The sequence below is a fragment of the Bombyx mori genome, chromosome 11 (genome assembly GCF_030269925.1).
Source record: "Bombyx mori chromosome 11, ASM3026992v2".
Taxonomy (NCBI): domain Eukaryota; kingdom Metazoa; phylum Arthropoda; class Insecta; order Lepidoptera; family Bombycidae; genus Bombyx; species Bombyx mori.
Window position 1 is genome coordinate 526990 of NC_085117.1, and position 27123 is coordinate 554112.

Below are 27123 nucleotides of genomic sequence, written 5' to 3' on the forward strand. Positions count from 1 at the left end.
AAAACGTCATTGAGAAATAGGAGCAGTATTCAATTGCACATAATTCAATAAAACTGTTTAAAAAATAATAACATAAAAATGGAGATTTTACGCTTTCAATTTTGTTTTCTTAGTATTGTTACAGAAAACGCAATTAAGTATTTTATTATTACTGTTCAATCGTTCTAGAATATTCCACATCATTATATCGAACGGTGAAAAGCTATTTTGGTTAAGCGACATTACTTAGCTTAACACGCGACATTTATCTTTGTAATGAAAGGTCCGTTTTATTTGGTATCTATTAGCATCAACAGTTCGATGTTTTTAATTGAACTTCAATTAAGTTTACTCCATTCAAATAGCTGAAGTAGTGTTTTGGTTTATGATTTTTTTTTTATTGCTTAGATGGGTGGACGAGCTCACAGCCCACCTAGTGTTAAGTGGTTACTGGAGCCCATAGATATTTACAAAGTAAATGCGCCACCCACCTTGAGATATAAGTTCTAGGATCTCAGTATAGTTACAACGGCTGCCCCACCCTTCAAACCGAAACGCATTACTGCTTCACGGCAGAAATAGGCAGGGCGGTGGTACCTACCCGTGCGGACTCACAAGAGGTCCTACCACCAGTAATTACGCAAATTATAATTTTGCGGGTTTTATTTTTATTACACGATGTTATGCCTTCGCCGTGGAAGTCGATCGTGAACATTTGTTGAGTACGTATTTCATTAGAAAAATTGGTACCCGCCTGCGGGATTCGAACACCGGTGCATCCCTCAACACGAATGCACCGGACGTCTTATCCTTTAGGCCACGACGACTTCATATATTATCCGATATATATTCCGAATTTCAAACTATAAATTACTCTCGTAGAAAAAAAGCAAAAATGTCGCTTTAACCAAATAGTCATTACCAGTCGATAAATATTTCGATCGATAGGTAAATCGCGCTAATTCGTTTCGAAATCATTCTTATCCATCTGATGGTTGTTCGGAAGAGATCGCTCTTAGCGATAAGATCGCCAATTGTATTTAATGTTTCGCATTGTTTATTTATTTTGTGTTCAATAAATAATACTCTCTTCCTCTCTCACTCCCCCCTCTCCCTCTCTCATTCCCCATCCCCCTCTCCCCCTCTGTCCCTTTCTCTCTACCTCCATCTCTCTCAATGTTTCTCAGTAATACCCCCACAGCCCTTAACCCTACACACTTACTCAATCAGCTTGTCCAGATTCGTGTACCACATCGCGGCGTCTTGGTAAGTGAAATCTCCTCCCATCGTGATGATGACATTGTCCGTTCGATAATGTTGCGATTGCTTTTTAACGTAGTTCAGAAATAGGGTCATCTGTTAAACCAATATGATTTACGTTCGTACGTGCGCCCACAACGGAATCTAGTCATACGTTAGCTTGAAGAACGGACGCAAAACACAACCCCATCATAAATCGGTGATTTAGTCTAGGTCAAAACAATACTTATGTGTAACACTGTAAGATATGCAAAGACCACTGTACAAGAATTGGCAATTTAAAAGAAAAAACAAAAAAAACACGCGTTATCAATAAACCGAACTAATAAATGATTTAGACTTTTAGTTTTTTAGTCTTTAGTTGTTATTAGGAAAAGCATTGAAAATTTATTTCTTTCTTTTGCGGCGTTCGCACGACTATAGACTTTGTTTTGTGCTTTATAATATATCGGCGCAGCGTCACTATTTAGTTAACTAAAAATGGGTTAAGTTGTCGCACAAGCAATTCCGGCTCGAACAGTCGAACGGAGCGGAGCTTTCTGTTTTTATCGCCGGACATATAACAAACTGAATTCATTGGAAAAGAGTCTTAATTACTGTCACTATAGAAGGCAATGACAATAATAATGTAGAGAATGGTGTCAGCGACGATGACGTCTTCATTTTAAAAATACCATGGAACCACAATAATTACAAGTTTTAGTTTTTACCACACACTTCTTGGAGCATCAACAGATAGCGTTGATAGTGGAGGGTTCACATCACTATTACTATCATCATATGAAAATTTGACGGAACGATTTACGATTAAATATCGCGTCGCATGCTTAAAGCGTTTCAGTGACAAAAGACTTAGTGATTGTAAAGTGGGTAGGCACAATGTATGTAAAGATGATACGGCTCTCAGGATATCCATTGAGCATGATGTCTTCTTCTTAGTATTTTCTTTTCAGAAGGTCGCGCCCAATTTTAAGTTCTCTATCCACTCCTCACTCCACTGCCTCCCAAAGTGCCCAATCCTCCATGTGCCTCCCAATGTGCCCAATCCTTCATGTGCCTTCAAAATTGCCCAATCCTCCATGTGTCCAATCCTTCATGTGCCTCCAAAATTGCCCAATCTTCCGTGTGCCTCCCAATGTGCCCAATCGTTCATGTGCCTCCAAAACTGACCAATCCTCCATGTGGCTGACAATGTGCCTAATCCTTCATGTGCTTCCAATATGTCCAGAGCAATATAACATGTTTTAAATCAGCTGACGCGCTGGAGTGTGACACTGGAACACTCTGGCATTTTAAAACACAATATTCTCTCCAGCTAAATGATTTTCAGTTTAGCAAATGAACATTTTAATTTCTCATTGATTTAACGAAACATTGAGTTATCAGGGAAATCCGAGTTCCTGTTCTCGAACGATAGATGTCGCTAGAGAAATTTTAGCGTTTACGATCACTGGACTTACGCGATCAGCTTGTCTAGATTCCTGAACCACATCGTGGCCTCTTGATAGTGGAAGTCGTCGCCCATTGTGACCAGTACGTTTTGAGTGCGGTACGACGAGGCCATGTTCCTGCAGATGTCCAGAAACCGATCGACCTTGCAGAGGAAATCGACATTTTATTAAACTGTACAAGTTCCGAGATCTTCTTCGACATATTTAAGCTTTAGCAGGTGTCAGTGGGAAGAATTTTGTTTTTTTTTGCCTCTCCCTAATTGCTGGTAGCCCAAGGGGCTATTCCAGCTGCTTGTAGACCAGTAGATGAGCTTACGAGGCTCAACCTGAGAGGAATTTCTAACACTGGCCCAAGTAAGAGCAGCGCTTCGCCAAATCTACTGCCAGATCGAAATCGCGATCCACTGAGAAGATCCGGTGAGAAACTCAGTCAGGTCAATGGTTTTCTAAAGACCATCGCAAAATGAAAATTTCCGCCGTTTGACTGCGAGTATCGCTGAAGATTCTCCAATACTAAAGATTTCATTTACGTCCGGCGCACCACCATCCTCTTCAGGTGATCAGACCTCAAAACGGTAATCGTCAAGTGACAGTTCTTGAAAAATATCTATCTTAAACTTGACCTCGCACTAGAACTCATTTCTATTTGTAGTCCATTGCGCGTAATGCAAACAGGTATTAGTAAAAAGTGCGGGTGGTCCTAATTGAAATTAGTTTTATGACTGAATCTCTCGTTTATTATCGTTATTATATCGAGGGGTGGAAGGCTTTGAATGGTTTAAACGATTTTTGTAATGAAAAGCTCGTTTTATTTGATATTAAAATCAACATATACAGGGTGTCCCAGAAATAATGGATAATCCTTATTTTGTGTCCCCATAACTCAACTATGAGGTCTTTCAGGATTATCCATTATTTCTGGGACACCCTGTGTAGAGGTAGTAGTGCCAAGTCCAGCCCCAACATAACCCGGATAATATAGGCAGGCCGGTGGCACCTTCCCCCCGTGTGAGCACACATTAGAACCAGAAACTCTTGATTTGCACCTCCACAACAGCCCTAAGATGCGATTATCGATTCCAATTATTATTCGCCTTCAGAATATCATATTGCAATCAATACAAACATGGTCGATCGAGTTTGCGGGTACCATTTCGTGAAGGCTATTTGGTTGAAGCGTCATTACGCTTCACACGCGACATTTATCTTTGTAATTATCATTAAGTCATTTAATTTTACCTTTGTAATTAAAGGTCTTAACGCAGATTTTTTTATAAATACATATAAAGATTAACTTGTATGATTTAATTAGGACTATTGCCTTTAAAGTTCAATTAAACCAGCGGACCACTTAGCGCTGCACTACACCAGGCAACTGACCGGAACCGATGGAGGCTGACAGTCGACAAGCTAAAACGGAGTCACGATCCTCAGCAATGAGGGAGCGATGGAGAAGAAGAAGAAACCGAATGAAATTGCCCAAAATTAATACCGCTGCATAGATAAATGATAAGCGAAAAAAATTTTGTTGGTAAATCATGCTGATTAATGTCGAGAAATCTGTCAGGCATGCTAATGTAATCCATGCTGACTTACTCGATCAGTTTGTCTAGATTTTTATACCAGGCCGAAGCGATCTGGTAATGGAAGTCCTCTCCCATGGTTACGAGAATATTGTCGGTTCTGTGACTGCGGGACATATTCCTGCATATTCCTAAGAACGTTGTCACCTAAAATCGAAATTGAGGTTTCTCTTACACCTAATCGATATGCTTTAAGTAATTAAAGCAATATAAAAATATGGGTGTCAGCTTCTTTTTTTACGAAGCAAGAATTACTGTTGGCCCGGATATCTTTCCTGTTTTACCAGGTCAGGTGGGCGAGCAAATGCTTAGCTAGGAGGGGTGGGATTTGCTACCGAAGGAGACCTAATAACTCAAGGGCAGCTGCTTCGCGAATGCATCTACTATTGGATCGGAATCGCGATCCGCTGAGAAGATCCAGCGAGAAACTCAGCGGGCTAATGCATGGGTTAGGTTGCATTTCGAACTCTTTGTAGAGTTCGAAGAGTACGGTTACCTAAGGGTCCCTAAGCCTGCTCCTAGTGTTATAGCGTGTCAGCTACGCGGGACTGGAGTTTGCTCTCTACAAGTAGCGCCATCTATTGTCCGTGACCCGCGATAACTATGTTACGAAAATTAATTTAATATCGAAATATTTCGCTTAGTGTCAGCGCTAGCTTACTTAACGCTCTTCGTCACTCTTGCTCGTCCTAAAATTGTATCTTTTCTCTCTAGCCGTAACGAATCTGTCGCGAATTACATTTTACACTCAACACGCCTAAACAAGTTTTACTACAAAAAATTTGGAACGCTCAAATATTTCTCTGTGCTCACATTAGACGAGCCGGGGCAACGTTGACGCTTGAGACAGTCTCAACAAAATTTATGAAATGGAATGAGGTTGCTGACAAAAATTCGTTGAACCTTTCTAACAGCAAGATTCATCTGACCAAAAGCCGTCACTTCTCTGTAGTCTACCATTAGGTATATCCGGATATTGACCGGATCTTAGCCGGATAGATCAGTGCTTAAGGGGTTAATAATTAACATTTCGCGAGCAAATCTAGCTTCTATTTGGATAGATATAGGGTGTGTTTTGAGTCCGCCCGAGTGACTTATAATAAAGCTGAACCCCCTCCTCGTTTGCTCAACACTATTGAGGTTTCGACCTCATACTTCACGTCACGATCTTGGGCCAACGGTGCCCTCAAAATCAAGTGAGCCAATCTATACATGTAACCAAGTTAACAGACACAATTCCTCACATCTCTGCCAGCCTGGTACTCTCAAAAGCGTTCAACGCGTTATATACCCATCTGGACGAGCGCACAGCTCACCTGATCAAAAGTGTAATTGATTTTCGGCGTGCTCTCTCAACGGTGAACCCCACCCGGACCTCAAACTCAAAGCTGGCTTGAGACATGAGGGCAAGCTTTCAAACAATATTGATGGCGACATATCGCCACTTCGAAGAGCGTATAACGCATGGCTATTTCACTTGAAAAACCCCAACCATTTACTGGTGGTAGGACCTCTTGTGAGTCCGCCCTGATAGGCAACACCATCCTGCCTATTTCTGCCATGAAGCAGTAATGCGTTTCGGTTCGAAGGGTGGGGCAGCCGTTGTAACTATACTGAGACCTTAGAGCTTATATCTCAAGGTGGGTGGCGCCATTTACGTTGTAGATGTTTATGGGCCGCGGTAGCCGCTTAACACTAGGTGGGCTGTGAGCTCGTCCACCCATCTAAGCTATAAAAGATATCGTTGGCGCGGTCGGTACCTTGTTGTCGACATTGTACAGCGGCGAGCCAGCGTCGTCCACTATGGGCTCGTCGTCACACAGGACGTCGAAGCAGAACCCGGCCGGCGGAGAGTATGTGTTGTACAAAGCGCCCGTGAAGATGTCTGACTTCTTGCCTGCCAACAACGGTAACAGCGTTAGTAGGTTCGATCTCGCTATGTAACTCAATCACTCATTCATTCATCGATATTGCTCAATCACTCATTCATCAATATCGGCCCATAGTAGCTCGGTCTCTAATTCACTCAATCACTCATACATTTATCGATATTAGGCTATACTACCTTGGTCACTAATTCGCTCAATCACTCATTCATTCATCGATATTGGCCCATACTAGCTCGGTCACTAATTCGCTCAATCACTCATTTATTCATCGATATTGGCCCATACTAGCTCGGTCACTAATTCGCTCAATCACTCATTCATTCATCGATATTGGCCCATACTAGCTCGGTCACTAATTCGCTCAATAACTCATTCATTCATCGATATTGGCCCATACTAGCTCGGTCACTAATTCGCTCAATCACTCATTCATTCATCGATATTGGCCCATACTAGCTCGGTCACTAATTCGCTCAATCACTCATTCATTCATCGATATTGGCCTATATAATTAGCTCGGTCACTAATTTTGTTCTTCATTCTCTCGCATAAGTATTGATTAAAAAGTGAATGACTACTCTGCTATACTAAAGCTACACTCCCAGCACAATGAGTCACAGAACGAGTGAATGAACGAAATATAATTACAGATTACACAAATCACTGACCCAAGTCGTCGTCGCCCCTCCATACCATCTCCATGGTCTTGTCTCGGAGTCTGGTCCTCTTGTCTTGATAATCGATCCTGCCCAGGAACAAGCCGTCATATCCCATGGCGGACAGCAGCGAAGCCAGCTCCCTCGAGTGCCCGAACGGGTCGATCTGCCAGCCAACCCGGGGCAAGCCGCAGTAACCGAAGGTCTCGTTCAATTTGCTGCGTAGGCGAAACCCGGACAGTATATTACGGATGCGTTTATATGGTGGTGGCTAGAAGTAGCCGGAATCCTTTATGATGGATAGGAACAGAAGCCGAAGACAGCCGGTAGACCTGGTGAGGGGTCATAGAATGGCAAAAAAAACCTAAAATCTGTAGCGCGCATTGTAATACGTATGACGCGCGGGGTTACTCAACCCGCCCTGTTTTGATAGGAACTCGCTAACTCGACAAGTATTTATGCTTCCCTTATTAAAACAATTATATTGGCTTTATCTATTTATTTGGGAAAGGTGTAACGCTATGAGAATTGCATTGCATTGCATAGCCACATACTGTGATAGCGGGAGCCATCTCTTGGCGAATCGATACGACAACCAACCACCAACGCCATCTAGTATCTTTATTCTAGTATCTAGTTATCTTTGAGTCGCACAGAGGGCGCCACGCTCGCGTCGAGATCCACGTACCTGAGACCCCAAGTGAATTGATCGATGGTACTTTGATAGTGCACTGCGGCCTCATCGTTCATGGACCACGCCCCACCTGCGGACACAGACGATTAAAGACGGAGCGTTTTTAGCGTCCTGAGCATTCGTGAGCAATGGTGAGCGCTTGTCAGTACTTTGTGATTTTTTTATTGCTTGGATGGGTTAACGAGCTCACAGCCCACCTGGTGTTAAGTGGTTACTGGAGCCCATAGACATTTACAACGTAGATGCGCCACCCAACTTGAGATATAAGTTCTAAGACCTCAGTATAGTTACAACGGCTGCCCTACCCTTCAAACCGAAACGCATTACTGCTTCACGGCAGAAATAGGCGGGCTGGTGGTGCCTACCCGCGCGGACTCACAAGAGGTCCTACCACCAGTAAAAAATCACCAGTAAAATCTCATCATTCGCTACGTCAGCGTCATGATAATAATTCTCTTTACTAAATCTCCCCATAGACCAGGGGTTCCCAAACTTATTTTGTCTACTGCCCACTCTGAGAATTGATTATTTTGTAGCGCCCCATTTTTTCACCTACTTAAAAACCACTATAGCGAGAGCTCAGTCGGTGTCTAAGAGTCCTCCTAGATGAAATTATAAATCGCTTCCCAAGCCTCTACACAACGCCCCCTTTTTTTCCTGGGTCTCTTACGGCCCCCCTTTAGGCTTGCAGCGCCCACAAGGGGGGCGTTATCGCCCACTTTGGGAAAGGCTGCCATAGACGGTGGATATTCATTATCAGAACTTATAGAGCTCTCGTAAAACAACAAAAAAGACCATGCCGTCTGCCTTCAAAGACTTACCGACGAATTGAAGCCGCCCCTGCCTGACGAGGGTGTGGACCTTACTCTTGACCCGACGGGACTGCCTGACCCACCACTTCCAGAAGAAAGCCGTCTCCACGTAGATAAACCTTGGATATTGAAGGCACCGTTCAAACATGCCCTAGAGTCGCAAGCCCCCGACGGGCTCGTGAGCCTACTAATTTTTATGCGGATAATGGACTGCAGCGTACCCAGAGCACTATATTCGCATTTACTGGTGGAAAGGATTATCAAAAGCATGACACACCGATATCATATCTCAAAGCAATCCACGTTATGACATCTATGCATTCCGGTAACAACTTAATACCAGCCGATAACTCAATTACCCACTTAACAGACTTGGATTGTCTTCGGTGTCCAAATTGACCAGCATCGATCGCCCTTGCACATCAGCAGCGCTAGGAGCACCAAAAAAAGAACTTCAGCGAGTACTCAAATTAATTACTTTAGTGACTGACCTAAAAATCGTGAATAAAAGTCGAAACCTAAAAGTAAATTATTCAAGTGAACCTAAAAACTATAATGCATTCAAAACTAATCAAAAAAGCTAATAAAAAATATAAATATGTAAAAATAACACCAAATCTGTTCGTCTTCTCGATATCGGTTAGATATCAGAGGGTAGTTATAAAATTTTTGTATCTTCAGCGGTCATTGACACACGGCGGAATGTTCCAGTTGAACGGATGACTTGGAGACGATGGAAGTGATACGAAGCTATGCTAGTAATACTAAGCAAATCTTTCGATTGATCGTGTTTATATGGCATGGGGGAACCTCCCATGGGGGGGCCGACGATCGACAGGGGGATCCGCTGGATATTGGAGCTTTTGGACGTACCCTCCTATTCCGCTTATATAGCATGGGACGGCCTCCCACTGGAGGCCCGACGATCTACAGGGATTTCCGCTGTATATTGAAACTTCTGGACGTACCTCCCTATTCCTGTCATTAACATCCAATCTGGACCCTACCATCAACTTGTCCGGCCTAGAAACTCAACTTACCGTCGCTTCGGGTCTTCCCACAGCTCCTTGACAACCGAATCCAGAATGTATTGAACGCCAGCCTTCTGTATGTTGTTCCTGCCTGCAATAACGCAACCACTACAGTCAGATGCGGAAGGAAATTCGTGTTTAGAGCGCGAGCCGTCGATATATCGACCCTCTATTAACGCGCATAAAGGGCGAAGCGTCGGAATACCGACTATTGCGCGGTACGATTACAGGTATTATGTATCGACCTGTACGGACGTGTCTTAGTGCGTGCACGTATGACAGTTTTAATGACTTAATTAACATTTATAAATAACCAGTTAAAGTTATTTAACTGTGAATCAGTAGCATTGATTTGCGTATTTTTTTTAAAGGTAATTTTTATTGATATGGCACTTTTTTTTCAAAAATCTTTAGCAATTTCGGCAAGATATTTTTCTGTTCCCTACCTATTCACTGGTAACCTAGGGGCTATTCCGGCAATGCCCGGGCGGGTAAGTGAGCTCACGGGGCTCAACATCAGAGAATTTTACTAACACTAGCCCTAGCAAGAGCAGTGCTTCGCAGAATCTACCATCGGATCGGAATCGCGACCCGCTGAGAAGATCCGACGAGAAACTCAATGGGCCTGCGTCTATGGGTTAGTTCCGTCGTAGGTCGCTCACAGAGGAACGTGTTCACCAGTGCTGAGGGTCGTTACCTTGACAGAGAACTTTTGTTTGGACTATATTCCTCCATTCCTCCCTGTCCTCCGCGACTAATGTCGATGCTAGAATCCAATATCGACTTAATTTGATCGGACCAGAGCATGGGACTACGATCTTTAGGCCTCTGACCTTCCACTTTGTGTCCTCTTCCTCCCTGAGTCGCATTCCTCATGTCTGGGGGTCATGACCATCTCCTCCCTTTACTGGTGGTAGGACCTCTTGTGAGTCCGCATGGGCAGGTATCACCACCCCGCCTATTTCTGCCGTGAAGCAGTAATGCGTTTCGGTTTGAAAGGGCGGGGTAGCCGTTGTAACTATACTGAGAGCTTAGAATAAGTTCTAAGCATTTACGTTGTAGATGTCTATGGGCTCCAGTAACCACTAAACATCGGGTGGGCTGTGAGCTCGTCCACACATCTAAGCAATAAAAAAGAATACCAATATCCTTCTCCGGATGATGTTTCGCCATCTTCCTCTGTTCTCGGCGATATGTATTTGCGTAGGGAAAATATAAAGTATACTCACTTCCGTAATAGTACTGGTCGACGGTCTTCAGCCAGCCGACGTCGTCGTGGGTGTGGGGTACGATGTGGACGTTCAGCACACCCGGCTCGGTCTTCGGACAGCTCTGGACCACAACGAAAATACTTACATACCTATCCTTTTAAACTCTAGACCGATTGGTACGCGTCACAATTTTGTGTTCACATTAGACGCGTCTAGTTACCAAGTTTTTTTTAATTTATTGCTTAGATGGGTGGACGAGCTTACACCCCACCTAACCAGGACGACATGTGAGTCTACACGGGTAGGTACCCTGCCTATTTCTGCCGTGAAGCAGTAATGCGTTTCGGTTTGAATGGTGGGGCAGCCGTTGTAACTATACTGAGACCTTAGAACTCATATCTCAAGATGGGTGGCGGCATTTACGTTGTAGATGTCTATGGGCTCCGGTAACCACTTAACACCAGGTGGGCCATGAGCTCGTCCAACCATCTAAGCAATAAAGAAAATAAAAAAGCCTGACTAGAGAGAGGGAGAGAGTATTCATTATTGCAGGCCAAAACGCAATTAACATAGGAAAACAGTCAACGGGTGCGTATTATTGTACAATAAGCGGTCATATAGCTAAAAGCGATCTCTACCAGACGACCGTTTGTATTTGGAGAAATCCTGTAAAAAATACAGCAGGTACATATGTTTTGGTGTACTATTATTATTAATAGTTGTTTTTAAAGTGATAACTTCTTACGGGAGGGTAAACCACTTCGTTACGTGACGCGTTACGGCACCAGTCTGTCTGGCGTCCCTTTCTCTCACGCACACGGCAGCGGTACTGAGAAGGTTTTCCTTACATTATCATGTTAATACACATCAAAAAGTAACAACCTAAGCTTTGTCTCAAGGTAAACATTTTCAATATTAAACAGTTCAATTTAGATTAGTTTAAGTTATCAGTTCTGCCGGGCGTTCCGAGAAGCACAATTATTATTCTTTAGTGCGTTAAATCGTAATGGTAATCGTGTTTGTTTGTTATCGGTGCAGGTCGTTGACCCTTCGAGCACTTGAGGCCTGTTATAACGCTTTCTTCCAACATCACCGGCTGATAACAGAGGTCGGATTTGTTATGAACAACATTTACACTTTAGTGCTATCAATGAACAAACAACAATGTGTATGCTCCTTATACGAAAACGGTTGGACCTATTCCGATAGAGCTTTCAGGAAAACGTCAGCTTGACCCAAATGGTGAAATTGGGCAGTTTGGCCGTTAATTTTAGCTATCGCGTCAAGGTCAAATCCAAGATCTACCAACAAAGCACCCCAGACTTGAAGTTTGTACAGCCATCTGTTAACCGCAACCTTGCCCGTTGGTCAAAGGGAAGTAGCAATTATTTATTCTAATGCGCCACAAGATCTTTCTAAAGACAATAATTCAGTTGACCGTGTTAATGAGATGCATGGGACTAGCAGATGTATGGCAATGGTAGTGCAAGGTAGAGAGAGAAGAGGTCGACCGAAGAAGACATGGATGGAGTGTGTGAACAACGATATGAGAGAGAGAGAGAGGAGTGAGTGTTGAGATGACGGCTGATGGAAGAGAATGGAATAGAAAAATTCGCTGTGCCGACCCCACCTAGTGGGATAAGATGTATAAAAACAAAGAAGTGTTTTAATGAGATGTTCTTTCGAAATAAATAGCAGCCTATGTCTTTTTTTTTATTGCTTATTTGGGGAAGGCTTAACGACGAAAGGGAAGATCTTCCACCGAGCGGGTGATATTGCTCGGTAGACCGACGGTCCGAATGTTGTTGTTCGGAACTTGTATATATGCACTTTATCTTGAAAATGTCGTAAGCGAGGTTCAGGCATCTGTCAATTATCTTGCATTGTAGAAGGCTACCCGCTACATCACTCCCCTCCGAGACTGGAGGTCGTGTCATTTTTAGTTAGCGTTGTCCGTGCTGAGATTAGCTTGCAAGGGCCAGTGCTGCTCGAAGCCTGCGGTGAGTCGAGGCTGAGCTTCAATGCTGCGTGCGTGTAGCCAGTGCTGCTCGAAGTTTGCAGTGAGTCGAAACAGCTGAATGCTGCGTGATTGTCGCCAGTGCTGCTCGAAGTCTGCGGTGAGTCGAGACTGAGCTTGAATGTTGCGTGCGTGTCGTGCGTAGTCCATGTGACGCAGAGCTGCCACGCCGGAGATGTGTGACCCCAAGCGTTGATGATCCGGTCGTGGGCTGCAATGAACTGTAGCGGCGCGATGAGGCAGTGAAGTTGTGTGCCGTAGGACCAGGAAGCGCGGTGAGTCGGCTGCGATGGTCCTGTTGAGGCTGCGATGCTGGCTTGGTGTGGGACGATTGTCGATGACTTGCTTTTATCTTCGAGAATGCGGGGATTGTGGTAGCCTAAGTTCTTGATGCGCTGGTGATGAATCAGAAGGTTGCGTGTTCACATCACGTCGGGGTCACCAGTTTGGGGAGATATACGACAAAGGGAAGATCTTCCACCGAGCGGATGATATTGCTCGGTAGACCGACGGTCCTAATGTTGTTGTTCGGAACTTGTATATATGCACTTTATCTTGAAAATGTCGTAAGCGAGGTTCAGGCATCTGTCAATTATCTTGCATTGTAGAAGGCTACCCGCTACACTTACATGTGTGGACGAGCTCACAGCCCACCTGTTGTTAAGTGGTTACTGTAGCCCATAGACATCTACAACGTAAATGCGCCACACATCTTGATATATAGTTCTAAGGTCTCAGTATAGTCACAACGGCTGTCCCAACCTTCAAACCGAAACGCATAACTGCTTCACGGCAGAAATAGGCGGGGTGGTGGTACCTACCCGTGCGGACTCACAAGGGGTCCTACCACCAGTAACAATCTTGAATCAACCCAGCCGCCAACGCTTAAGCCAATATTTACCTCATAGCCACACGTCTCCCCGGGCCTCGGAGTTATCTGGTCATGCAGGGGAACGCTTGATGATATGCTCAGGAGGCACAGCAGCGCGAGTACCAGCATGGCGGCTGTAACAATGACATCACGCATAACTCAGACTGTATCAGTGGTATCATATCGTAGTTCATAATGTACTGCACTATGAACACACCATTTATGTGAATAATAGAAAGGGGATTGCCCACTCTCCATAGTGTGCTAGGCCCAAGATGGACATCAAATATTATTATAAAAATGTACTGATTCAAATTCTTAAATGTATTGGATATCTAAAAAATATATTGAAATTGACGCCACTATTATAAAAAATATAATAAAAATAAAAACTCGTTTTGAGGTTAATTTTCTATATAAATAAGTGTCGGATTGTGAGATACTTCAAGAACTTATCTTTTCTTAATGTTTAAGATGTTCCTAATGTATTTTTATCCAATAGGGTATAAAAACACACTTAATTCTTTAAATATCTATATTTTCTTCATCTTCATACACAATTAGTATCATCTAAAAATAGCAAAGGAGAGCATATACACGGTTTTAAATCTCGGTCAGGGTAAAACCACAATTCACACAATGTTTTTTAGTCGTAGTATGAAACGTTATTGATAAAAGTAAAATAAATCGAAGAAAAATCAAACCACATCCATTTTGTACGCAAGCACAACACCACAAGCAGCAAGCGAAGTATCAGTCAGTCAGATTAAATTCAGTGTTGTCAGTATAAAGAAAAATAATTACATGAAATTCATATATCGATTATTTTTTAAATAACCGATAATTGATTTATATCTTAATCTTTTTTTTACGAGTACACATTATTTTTTATGTTTTTGTTTTAGTTGTACATATTTAAATAACAATACTAGTAAAGTTTTTTTTATTGCTTAGATGGGTGGGCGAGCTCACAGCCACCCTGGTGTTGCTAAGTGGTTACTCGAGCCCACATACATCTACAACGTAAATGCGCCACCCACCTTGAGATATAAGTTCTAAGGTCTCAAGTATAGTTACAAGTTAAAGTCCAATGGGTATGTCTTCGATGTTATTTTATGTGCATAAAATCCATTAAAATCGTTTGATTAATGATAATACTTAAAATGATTTATTTATATGTTTTATTTATATACTCAAAATATTTACTTCATACGTAAAAGGATTTGAAGCTGGCAATATTTTTCCCGCAAAAATAAAAATCCTTGTTTTTTCAATAGAGTTACTTTTTTTGAACTACTTATTGTAAACTATAGTGGCGCTTATTTGCAAGAAAGTAAATGCATATTTATTTATGACAAAATTAATGCACTAAGTATTTTTTCTATAATCTATTGTCCGCTTTGGGCCTAAAATGGGCCATCCCCTTTTACTGCTTATTTTTTATACAGTCAAACCTGGGTAAGTGAGAACTGGATAAGTAAGAAAACTCTATAAGTGAGAGTAATAGCAAGGACCCGTCATTTTAAGCTCTCAAAACCTCTATTAGCGAGAAACAGAAACCTCTGTAAGATAGAGTCGTTTTTTCCTCATGGACCTCCGTAAGTGAGACTGCTACATATCTATACCTCTATAAGCGACAGCCGAGCTTTATTTATTTATTTATATTATTTAGGAGGAACAAATGACAAAACAAATTACAAATTTAACATCTGCTATTTTATGACTCATTTTTAACTTTCGTGGAACTTCCTATCATTGTTTTTGTATTGTTTTCTCGTGAATATTGAACCTATTCTATTTCGTGGAACTAAATAACGTTGTTATTTTATCGTATTCTTTTATCGCGTTATTTTCGAATGGACACGTGTGCCTGTGTATCGTCCTGTTTGTCGGACTTACTCAGTTTATCGTTAATCAATTGCGAAGGAAAGTTCTGTTCTGCATCATGTAAAAACGGAAAATTAAAGTACTGTCATTAAAGTCATAAACTTAAAATAGTGAATGCATTTGAATGCGGAAAATCGCGAATCGAAATTCAGAGGGAGCATTAGCGAGAAACTCGGGTTAGTGAGAAACCTCTATAAGCGAGAATGAGATTGTACTCCCTTGAACTCTCGCTTATCCAGGTTTGACTGTATATATATTATATTCTTTTAGTTAAATTCTCTATTAATATTTATATTAACCTCCAATCCTTAAGCAAATTTAATCAGTAATACTAATTAATTTTCAGCTTCTCTAGCTGTATTATATGTATTTATTGCTCGCGCAAATTTCGCGGGTATGATTTTTATTACACGACTTTATACCTTTATCGCGAAAATTCCTCATGAAGATGACACAATATATCCTTAAAACAATGAGTCCACCGTTGTCGCATTGTTCGACACTAGTACACTGGACGTCTTCCTAATTAGGCCACGGACACTTCGAAATGTTGCATCACGAGATTGTGTTGTGAAACAAATATTTCTTATCAATCCCGTAAACATTTCAATGACACGTTATCGACAATCTTTTAGATCCGACTGCATTAGTATTGCACAAGATATTTCTAATAATCAACCCTCGAAAATTATCTACTACTACATAAAAATATTACATCAAACCTTTAGTCCTATACCACACTACTATAGACACAGTTCTCTGCATCTCTGTACTGATCCCGAGCTCTTCTCGTACACAAACAGACACAGATCCGACCTACATCTAGCCAAGAGTCATATACTACACTACTATAGACACAGTCTTCTGCAGCTCTGTACTGATCCCGAGCTCTTCTCGTACACAAACAGACACAGGTCCGACCTACATCTAGCCTCTAGTCCTATACCACACTACTATAGGCCCAGTCCTCTGCAGCTCTGTACTGATCCCGAGCTCTTCTCGTACACAAACAGACACAGATCCGATCTACATCTAGCCAAGAGTCCTATACTACACTACTATAGACACAGTCTTCTGCAGCTCTGTACTGATCCCGAGCTCTTCTCGTACACAAACAGACACAGGTCCGACCTACATCTAGCCTCTAGTCCTATACCACACTACTATAGGCCCAGTCCTCTGCAGCTCTGTACTGATCCCGAGCTCTTCTCGTACACAAACAGACACAGATCCGACCTACATCTAGCCAAGAGTCCTATACTACACTACTATAGACACAGTCTTCTGCAGCTCTGTACTGATCCCGAGCTCTTCTCGTACACAAACAGACACAGGTCCGACCTACATCTAGCCTCTAGTCCTATACCACACTACTATAGGCCCAGTCCTCTGCAGCTCTGTACTGATCCCGAGCTCTTCTCGTACACAAACAGACACAGATCCGACCTACATCTAGCCAAGAGTCCTATACTACACTACTATAGACACAGTCTTCTGCAGCTCTGTACTGATCCCGAGCTCTTCTCGTACACAAACAGACACAGGTCCGACCTACATCTAGCCTCTAGTCCTATACCACACTACTATAGGCCCAGTCCTCTGCAGCTCTGTACTGATCCCGAGCTCTTCTCGTACACAAACAGACACAGATCCGATCTACATCTAGCCTCTAGTCCTATACTACACTACTATAGACACCGCCCTCTGCAGCTCTATACTGATCCCGAGCTCTTCTCGTGCACAAACAGACACAGATCCGACCTACATCTAGTCTCTAGTCCTATACCACACTACTATAGGCCCAGTCCTCTGCAGCTCTGTACTGATCCCGAGCTCTTCTCGTACACAAACAGACACAGATCCGACCTACATCTAGCCAAGAGTCCTATACCACACTACTGTAGACCCAGTCCTCTGCAGCTCTGTACTGATCCCGAGCTCTTCTCGTACACAAACAGACACAGATCCGACCTACATCTAGCCTCTAGTCCTATACTACACTACTATAGACCCAGTCCTCTGCAGCTCTATACTGATCCCGAGCTCTTCTCGTACACAAACAGACACAGATCCGACCTACATCTAGCCTCTAGTCCTATACCACACTACTATAGACCCAGTCCTCTGCAGCTCTGTACTGATCCCGAGCTCTTCTCGTACACAAACAGACACAGATCCGACCTACATCTAGCCAAGAGTCCTATACCACACTACTGTAGACCCAGTCCTCTGCAGCTCTGTACTGATCCCGAGCTCTTCTCGTACACAAACAGACACAGATTCGACCTACATCCAGCCTCTAGTCCTATACCACACTACTATAGACACAGTCCTCTGCAGCTCTGTACTGATCCCGAGCTCTTCTCGTGCACAAACAGACACAGATCCGACCTACATCATTACATATAAACTAGTTTCAATGCGGAATGAACCACACAAAAAAGTAGTTCGTTCTACATCTAAGGAGTCATACCGTTACGCGCCTAGAACTATTATAAAAACAATCTCTCAATGTAACCAGATCTTTGATTTCTTTATTCGCGGATCTAATGGCTAAATCGGTAGATGCACATTGATAGAAAGCATTCCAATAAGTACTTAGGGATCCAACCGAATGTCCTTTGTAGACGCATCGTCAAATTGACTAATAAAAAACGTAAAACAGACCTTATTACATCTACGCTTAAAGTATTTTATTATTTTGTCACGTACGGAACGTATCCCCAATAATCTCCTAAGCCGATTGAGACACTCAAACTCTTATTTCGACTAACGGGCAACCCTTTTGATCATAAGTCGGCGAGGCTTAGTCGCGAAAATTTAACTCAAATTTGTATGGAGTTGGATACGTTAGCCCGCGTTTGCTGCTAGGGGCGCTATTTCAACTCTATACAAATTTGAGTTAACTTTTACGCTATCGAGAACGTTAAAAAACTCACACTAAGCATACTGGTCTATCTATGTGGTCTTTTTCACTGGTGGTAGGACCTCTTGGGAGTCCGCACGGGTAGGCACCACCACTCCGCCTATTTCCGCCGTGAAGCAGTAATGCGTTTCGGTTCGAAGGGCGGGGTAGCCGTTGTAACTATACCGAGACCTCAGAACTTATATCTCAAGGTGGGTGGCGCGTTTACGTTGTAGATGTCTATGGGCTCCAGTAACCACTTAACATCAAGTGGGCTGTGAGATCGTCCATCCATTAAAGCAATAAAAAATAAAAAAACTTTCATAATAAAAAGTAAATTCCATAAAAAACATTATCAATAAAAAAACGAAATTATCACGAAACTATTTTGAGAACATTTTCTTGGAAACATGTCTTCTTTTAAAACAATCTTGAAAACCTCCGATGATAATATCGAACGATAGGAGTTCTTGAGAACAACAACAAAACAAGTATTAAGTTTGAACTTAAAATCTTATCCTCATAATAATAACTAGTGGTCGCCCGGTAGTCGATACTCGACTATAATTAATTGAAATTATAAGTTCGGGGAGTAAGGGGGCATCGAAATGCTACCTTCACCGGCCCTATTGTCAACCCCACCTGCACGCGCCGGATGGCGGCAGCGACCAACAGGTTGCCGTGGTGCTCCCTACTAGAGAACGAACGGGGCAATGGCGACCGAGCAATGGCGGTATAACCATACACACCCGTCAGGACAACCTGTACGGAAGAGGCGTCAGAAACCTTGGGGACCAAATACCCCCTAAAATGCTGGTGCAGAAGGCAAGGGGAAACTACTGCACAATTTCCCACGAGAGTCATAAGCAGGTCGTATCCGACTGATGCATGACCACGACCACTCTGTCAAGAGTGTACGAATAGGATGGATAAGTTCGTACACTATTATGATTTTATTTTCAAAGACTATTATACTTCTATAATCACAAATTTCGCAAAGACTACACTTTAGGTAAATATTAATAAAGACAAACAATATTTAATCTATTCTCAATTTGACCACAGATGTCAAGAACAAAAGTTTGACAATAAATAAATAGTATGCACGCGTGTGTGCGTCAAATACATGGTAGTGTGTGTAATGTTTTTTTATTGATTTAACGTATTTTTAAGCATCATTTAAAAAAATATTAGCATTCGGCACTCCTTCTCTATAAGTGTGGGAAATTTCATACTCCTCCGTCAGCGCAATTTTCGTAAAAAGGGATACAAAGTTTTTGCTTCACGTATTAATATATAGATAATAGTGTTTGAAGTCGTCGTGGCCTAAAGGATAAGACGTCCGGTGCATTCGTATGTAGCGATGCACCGGTGTTCGAATCCCGCAGGCGGGTACCTACACATTTTTCTAATGAAGTACGTACTTAACAAATTATGTTCCACGATTGACTTCCTCGGTGAAGGAATAACATCGTGTAATAAAAATCAAGCCCGCAAAATTATAATTTGTGTAATCACTGGTGGTAGGACCTCTTGTGAGTCTGCCCGGGTAGGTACCACCGCCCCGCCTATTTCTACCATGAAGCAGTAATGCGTTTCGGTTTGAAGGGTGGGGCAGCCGTTGTAACTATACTGAGACCTTAGAACTCATATCTCAAGGTGGGTGGCGCATTTACGTTGTAGATGTCTATGGGATCCAGTAACCACTTAACACCAAGTGGGCTGCGAGCTCGTCCACTCATCTATGCAATAAAAAATAAAATAAAAAATATTTAGATGAAACATTTCAACGTGGTCGTTCGTAATTTCGTTATAATTAATTTGAATACGAGGCGGTCTGGGTTAACAGGAAAAAACTTATCAATATTATTCAACAACAAAACAAACAAAAATTTTAACTCTTATAAATTCAAGTCTTTTGTTTGTACACAATAGACTTCATAAATTCAAAGTAGACTCCTTTGTTTGATCAGAAAAACGTTTTCAAAATTATAATATTTCATCGTTTAATTAATTATTTAATACAATTAAGTCAACAATGCGCGCCAAAATTTACATTGACAAGTCGGTATGCGACAATGCACAGGGTTCCGTAGGCAAAAATAGCTTAAACATTTTTCATTACAGTTTAATTAATATTTTATTTGAAAACATTACATAGAGTAAGCACATAGTATCTTTCGTTTTTCTTACAAACTAAAGATCAGGATGTAGCTCTATTGATTCGTCTTGTGTGCTCAATATTAAAGTGAAAATTTTCTATCAAAATAACGGCATTCATATAAAATAGCATAAATAAAAACACTTACCATAAAATTTCACCATTACTAAAGAACATTTATTATGGAAAACAAACTAATTTGTAGACACGCAGTCACTACGCCTGTATGATATCGTCTGTTGGAAGTTTGTGTTTTTAAATGAGTCGATGGACGATTGAAGTTTATTTCATGAATGAACAATGTTGCCACCTTCAGATTTAAATTTTCTCGATTTAAATATATAACAAAAGTAAAAAGTAAACAAAAGTAAAAAGTAAAAAGTAAAAAGCGCTGGGTCTCGTTGGATGCAGGTGGCAATGGACCGGTCGCACTGGAAATCTATTGGAGAGGCCTATGTTCAGCAGTGGACGGCGATAGGCTGAAATGATGATGATGATGATGAAATATATAACAATTTATACACTCATTTCATAAGGCTTCGAGGCTGAACTTTAAGTATGTAAAAGCAATTAACGGTCTATAAAATTAATTAAGTTGGTAAATTGTGACCGTCACTCATTACCAAAGCAATAATAAAGGAACTGTTGGACGGGTAAATTTGAGGGGATCGGGTTCTGTAGGTTGATGAGCGGCTATTTAAAAACACACTGCTTCATTATAATTATATTGCAGATAGTTTGAACACTGTTACACCATTATAAAATTATTATCTTTATATTTTTATAAAACTCTTACATGTTGCTCTGACCGTGTCTAGATGAGAAGTACTGACTTTTTCTTACGAGAAGACGTTTTTTAAACATTTAAAATAATTCTAATATTCGAAATCTGTAATCATGTGTCGTGTTTCCTGCCATTACATTTATATTCAAGCTCCAACAGGGACAGCCATTTGGTATATGTTTACGACCAACCAACATAAAAAGGAATGACATTGGATAATAAAAAATAAGCTCTGAAACAAAATTAGCGTAATTAGTACGGTGTAATTTTAACACAGACATCATATTTCAATATATGTGACTAATTTCATTTTTTTATGTCTGTGAAGTCCAGTAACTGTCTAACACCAGCTAAGTGTACTATGTACTCGACTAAGCAATAAAAATGCCATCATTGTGTTAAAAACCTTATTTTATCTATGAAAAAAAAATTTTTTTGCTCTTCAATTGTCTGTTTTCTTCGTTATTGCTACTATATTATGCTTTTGTGTTAGTAATTTACGCTCACACGGCACTCAGTGAACATCTAGCGCAACTTTTTAAGAAATTGCTGGAATTCCCTAAAAAAAATTATAATTAGAAACACAGGGCTAATGTCAAAGTGACAGTGAAAACAATTTATTTCTACTGCTATACATGACACTGGCAGTAATTGCTTAGTGCATAGATAAAGAATATAATGCTTGAGGCATCAACGAGTTAGCGGATTTGAATATAACAAAAACTAAATATAGGTAATTAAATAGACACGTTTTAGTTAATAAACGTGTTTTGAACCGATAGCTTTTATGAAGGTTCTTAATATTAGATGTAACAAAATTTTTGGACATGGCTCTCCGATTCTTCCAAAATTTTTCAGTGAATGTTCTGTAAATTGCACAATTTTAGTAATAGGTTAATAGTTAATAGGTTAATAGTCTTTCCGATCTTTGTGGCGAGGCTTGGGGAGACCATGTCCAGCAGTGGACGTCTGTGTACTGATAAATAATAAATAATAAGCTGAGTAATAGGTCAATTTATTTAATTTACCTACCGTTTTATGAACTCACCTAGTTTAATTATATTCTATAATCATTTTCAGCCTATCTATTTTTCTTACAAGACATGTGATTTGACCTCGGTTTCAGAATGTTTGGCTTTATGGCCATTGTTCCTTTTACTTGCCAATTAATTAACTAAAAACGTCAAATGGACATATGACAATTGTAGTTGTTTACAATTTTAGTTTCAAAACAATTTTTGATTTCGCGTTACAAAAGTTACATTAATGGCACATATATGGAAGTTTTCACCGCAGTCAGAGGAACTATTGCAACGATGTATAGCCATTGCACCACCAGAGGACGAAAACAACAAATGGGTACGTGCTTTTAGGAAGAAAACTCAGATTGAAATAAAACCAAACTCAACTTCAGTAGACGAAAAAATTGAAAGCAATTCGCAATTATTAACAAGTGAACCTGAAATGGTTATCGATTCAGATAATTACGAACAATTCTTTGAATCATTGGGAATGGGATCAGATTTGGACATCGAATTTCTGCAGAAAGAATGTCGCGAACACCCGAAGTTGCTAACTTTAATAGCGCATCGTTTACCAGCGCCATCTCTGGAAAAAATTGCTGACTACGTTTTCTTCACTAAAAATACAGATGACGCTTTCGTCAAAAACTTTGTTAAACACTCCTTACCAATAATTTTGATGAAAGACTACAAAAGATTTTATTTAGATCTAATAAAACTGATAATGAACAAATATAGCGATATTTTTACGGATCTATTGGAGGTAATAGTCAAAAACGAAAACGTATCAACGAACATATTAAGTGATCTGACGACTAATATAAATGGCGGCGAAAAGGAAGTTTTTCTCAAAGCATTGCTAAAGATTGAATTCGCGTCGATCGACTTCATCCGACATTTGCAAACCATCAACAGTTTTTACGCGACTTGTGAAAAAAATGACAATTTACAGAAATACATATTTGATTGTCTCTACCGATCTAAAGAGCTGTGCAAAGAAAATAATAAATACGGCAAACTATTAGTGTCTTACCTGCAAAATGTTAAAAACATGAAATCGGATGCTTACCAAAAAGAAATTCAAGAAATCGTCGAAAAACATTCGTCGCCTTTTTCCAAACAATGTTTTTTGTTGTTTAATCAAATAAATCGGCAAGATCGAGAACTATAAATTAACTATCACACGTGTATCGAAAAACCACATCATTTCGGATCCTCCCGATCCACTAATAGTGCTTTTAGGTACCTCAAGCACCGGTCACCGTTCGGTAAATTAACCCACAGACACAGCCCACTGAGTTTCTCGCCGGATCTCAGTGGGTCGCGTTTCCGATCCGGTGGTAGATTCTGAAAATTGCTTAGAATTTTTCCACCGTCACCTATATTGGTAACAGAAAAAAAGTTCTACTGTCAGAGAGGGTGTAATGGGAACTGTAGGTGGCGGCCTCTCCCCACCGAAGGTCAAGGAGCAACCTGAGGGGGTTGAGCAGTCTAACGCGCTACCAAGGAGTATTCGAGATAAAAGAGCAACCGGTTGGCGGTGTATCGCGTCCTGACCCAGCAGGATGGTTCTGGTCTAGCGGGGTTTCAGAGCCTTCGATTCGCCTCAAAGTCCTTGAGGTGAGCTCCACCCTCTGGTTGTAGTGTTGACCCCCTTACCTTATCCGGGTTCTGACCTCGGAGGGGATCAGACGCTTGGGCGAAGAGTGCAGGGGAGTCGTTTAGTGGGTAGGGCATCCTTGGGTCGGCGGTTCGCAGTCGCGAGAGAAAAATAGATGCAATGGCGGGAACCTGTTTTCATTATGCAAATAAAAAGTGTGAAATAGAATAATTTTATTTTTTTTAATATTATAATCAGAAAATATATTGAATAAGAAACATGCGTCAGTTTTGTTGGAAACCCTGTTTAATATTATTTATTTTTTACATTTATTCTGTAAATGGTTTGTTAAAGTTTTAGTGATTTCCAAATAGAAAACGTTAGCCGTGGCTACGTATTGAAAAAATGCTGTGGGCGCTGTGACAAGAAAAATACAATGTGAAATTTTCACTTTCAATACATTACATTAGTCAGTACAATGTGTGCATGATTTTATCATTCATTTCTTTGCCCGACAAAGAAACAAATTATCTTTCAAACACACTAATCATTAAATTTCAAGTATATGTACTTACTGATACAAAAAAATCTACATAGTACATACCTAAGATGTACATGATGTTTGGCCTTAAATAATTATATGTACTTAACATTAACACTAATCTAATGAAATTGAGAATTATACATGCTTTTTACGTTTTAATCAATATAAATAGCAATACATTAATTTGTTTTTATGTAAACACTTATTTCGGCGACTAAATCATATATTTTAGTTTTAATACTAATTTTGGAAATCACTAATTATGTTTTATAGTTCTGTAACAAAACGCAATTTTCAATCAAATTCGAGACAGTTTATCTTTTTTTTAATCGATCACAAATGTCACAGAACTGCACCTTTGGTCACTTACAATCAGAATGTTGCTCTTTACAATTTAACAATTAACGTTAACACTAGTGTTTTTAAATTACAAAAAAAAAACTACGGGAATTTATGAATTTTAACAGCAAAAGTCAACACAAAAACGTTTTACTATGGACAAATTGACGTAGGAACGCAATATTTTTGAATGCATATTTGGAATGTAAAAAAAATATATTTCTCGCGCTCTGTACATAACCCACTTTTACTTAATTTTCACAACTACAAATGTCTCTATTACTTACTTACCTACCTACTTAAGAACATACTTTCTAAAACAAAAGCAATTATATTATTATTATTATGAGTATTAAGCGACATGCCGCCATAATGTTACATGAAAAATCACAAACAGTCAATTTCAGGTAGGTATGCAAACAATGTTTTACGTGCAATACGCTAAAATAACAATTGAATTAATTCAATTGGGATTCCAATTATTCGAGTTCTTATAAAATATATTTAGCTTTACTCTTTACATGATTTAATTTTATTTAACGTATACTTTTTTTGTACTTAAAGTTAATTAAAGTGAAATGTATTACATAATTCAAGAGCTATGTTAACGCGATAGACAACAATGGATCCGGAAAAATTGCATTGTACAGAATATTAAATATATATTCGTTCAAATAGCGCCTGCACTATTAAACTTAAAACAACCATATACAAAATTGTCAAATAATTTAAGTGTAAGTAAGTTACATTTCACTCGCGATTTGCAGCTATAAAGATTTTCTACCCATTTAATATGAAGTTGCAGTTTCACATGTCAAACATGTAATAATTATTGCTGTAGATCTAAGAATCTGTTTAAAAAGCAATATTATGATTACCAATTTTGAATGGACTGTCAGATCTAAAAATATATAGTAACACAAAAGTTGCAATTTAGTGGGTTTCTTTTTCTTTCAAAATACTTCCCAGCTCTCTTGTGTAAAAATGAAAATTAATATTTTTAGTAGAGAAAATATGTTGGAAAATGTTATTCTGATTAAATTACAGATTATTTCCTAGAGAGCTTCAAATAGAACAGAAATGATAAGAATTTCACAGACATCAAAAAGTGCATTGAAATAGTAATGTTTTTTATAGATTAGGCATTTCACAGATTTAAAAGAGGAAAAAATCTAGAAAAAATATACTAAAAATAAAATTATTACGAATCAATCACATGAAATAAATGTTAAATGCCAGAAAACTGTTCACTCGAATAACTCGGACAGAGTCTCCTTTCTGTTCACATGGTTTTTATCATAGCAATGAGCCATCAACACAGATTCTCCAACTATTAGGTTCTCGAAGCAGAGCGTACAAGCATACATTGCATCACCGAAGCAAACTATTTTATTACCATCCCTATATAATGTCATCGGGTTTAAAACTGTGCTTGGCATGATTTCTTTTCCAGATGCAACACATTTCTTAATGTAGGCAGTCTTGTATAAAAAATGGATCTTCTCACAATGTTTCTGACTCAAAATGTGTTTCAAAAGGCATTCTTCATCAACCTCGGAAATATTACAGGCCGGACAGTGAAACGTTAGTATGTTCTTAGACTCAAATTCATCAGCTTCACAATTAATCTGTATGCTGTGAGCTTGCACATAGAATGTGATCCGCTCTATAGCTGTCTTCTGCTGTAAAATAGACAGAGTCGAGTCATCAAAACTATTATAGCTTACTATCATGTCTAATGACTCTGAATAAGCTGATAACGTATTGGAATCCATCGTGAAATTCCCGATCGAAGAAGTTATCGATTGGTTTGTGTCTTTTGACGTCAAGCCCGAGTCAGATGGTGAATAGTGGCATTTGCAATTGCATTCAGAAGAATCTGACTCGCTGAATAGGTGACCAGCATTGTGCATTGAGACACTTAACTCTTCTTTCTCACTCTCAGTACCGAATAAGTTGATCATGGCTTCCCTTAGATCGGGAAAATCATAGTGCTTCATTTTCTTTTTTATTGTCATCTTTGCAGATTTACCTCGTTGGATTCTGTAAGACTTTCTTAAAACTGTTAATCCTTTTCTTCTGTGATCTAGATATAAGTTGATGAATGTATCTATTGTTTCTTTCATAGCTAAAAGCTGCTGTTTTAATTTATTTTTAGATGAAGAATCCTCTTTCTCCACGATTATGTTCCATGATGGACTGACTCCTCGGGTTGTATTGTCGGCGTGAGTGACCTGGCCCAATATCTTAGGTATCCGTGTCACGTCCGTTCCAGACGGGGCAGTGACAATTGATTTTGCATTAAATATCTTCGAGACTTCAATGTGAAATTGGAATTCATTAAGCAACTTCTGTAAGAAACATTCTAGCTTCTCCAGGCGCATTTGGTAGTTTAACAGCAGACTGATACGCTCCTCTTCATTCTTG

The 27123-nt window shown here is 40.1% G+C and overlaps 1 protein-coding gene across 4 annotated transcripts in view; it reads right to left on the reverse strand.

The window, feature by feature from the left end:
* LOC101743573 (lysosomal alpha-mannosidase) overlaps nucleotides 1–20715 on the reverse strand; it is a 29663-nt gene extending 8948 nt beyond the window's left edge. The window contains exons 1-9 of one of the 4 annotated variants that reach the window (XM_038014166.2): nucleotides 20556–20715; nucleotides 13485–13588; nucleotides 10585–10687; nucleotides 9365–9446; nucleotides 8334–8443; nucleotides 7507–7582; nucleotides 6831–7036; nucleotides 6034–6170; nucleotides 2700–2833 (exon numbers count right to left, since the gene is read on the reverse strand). In XM_038014166.2, coding sequence (XP_037870094.1) covers nucleotides 2700–2833; nucleotides 6034–6170; nucleotides 6831–7036; nucleotides 7507–7582; nucleotides 8334–8443; nucleotides 9365–9446; nucleotides 10585–10687; nucleotides 13485–13588; nucleotides 20556–20571 — 968 coding nt within the window. In that variant the 5' untranslated portion in view covers nucleotides 20572–20715. Of the gene's footprint in view, nucleotides 1–1201; nucleotides 1336–2699; nucleotides 2834–4286; nucleotides 4421–6033; nucleotides 6171–6830; nucleotides 7037–7506; nucleotides 7583–8333; nucleotides 8444–9364; nucleotides 9447–10584; nucleotides 10688–13484; nucleotides 13589–14158; nucleotides 14872–20555 lie in introns of those variants that run through there. The other 3 variants (XM_038014167.2, XM_038014165.2, XM_038014168.2) reach the window with 3 other exon arrangements.
* Nucleotides 20716–27123: the final 6408 nt, after the last annotated feature.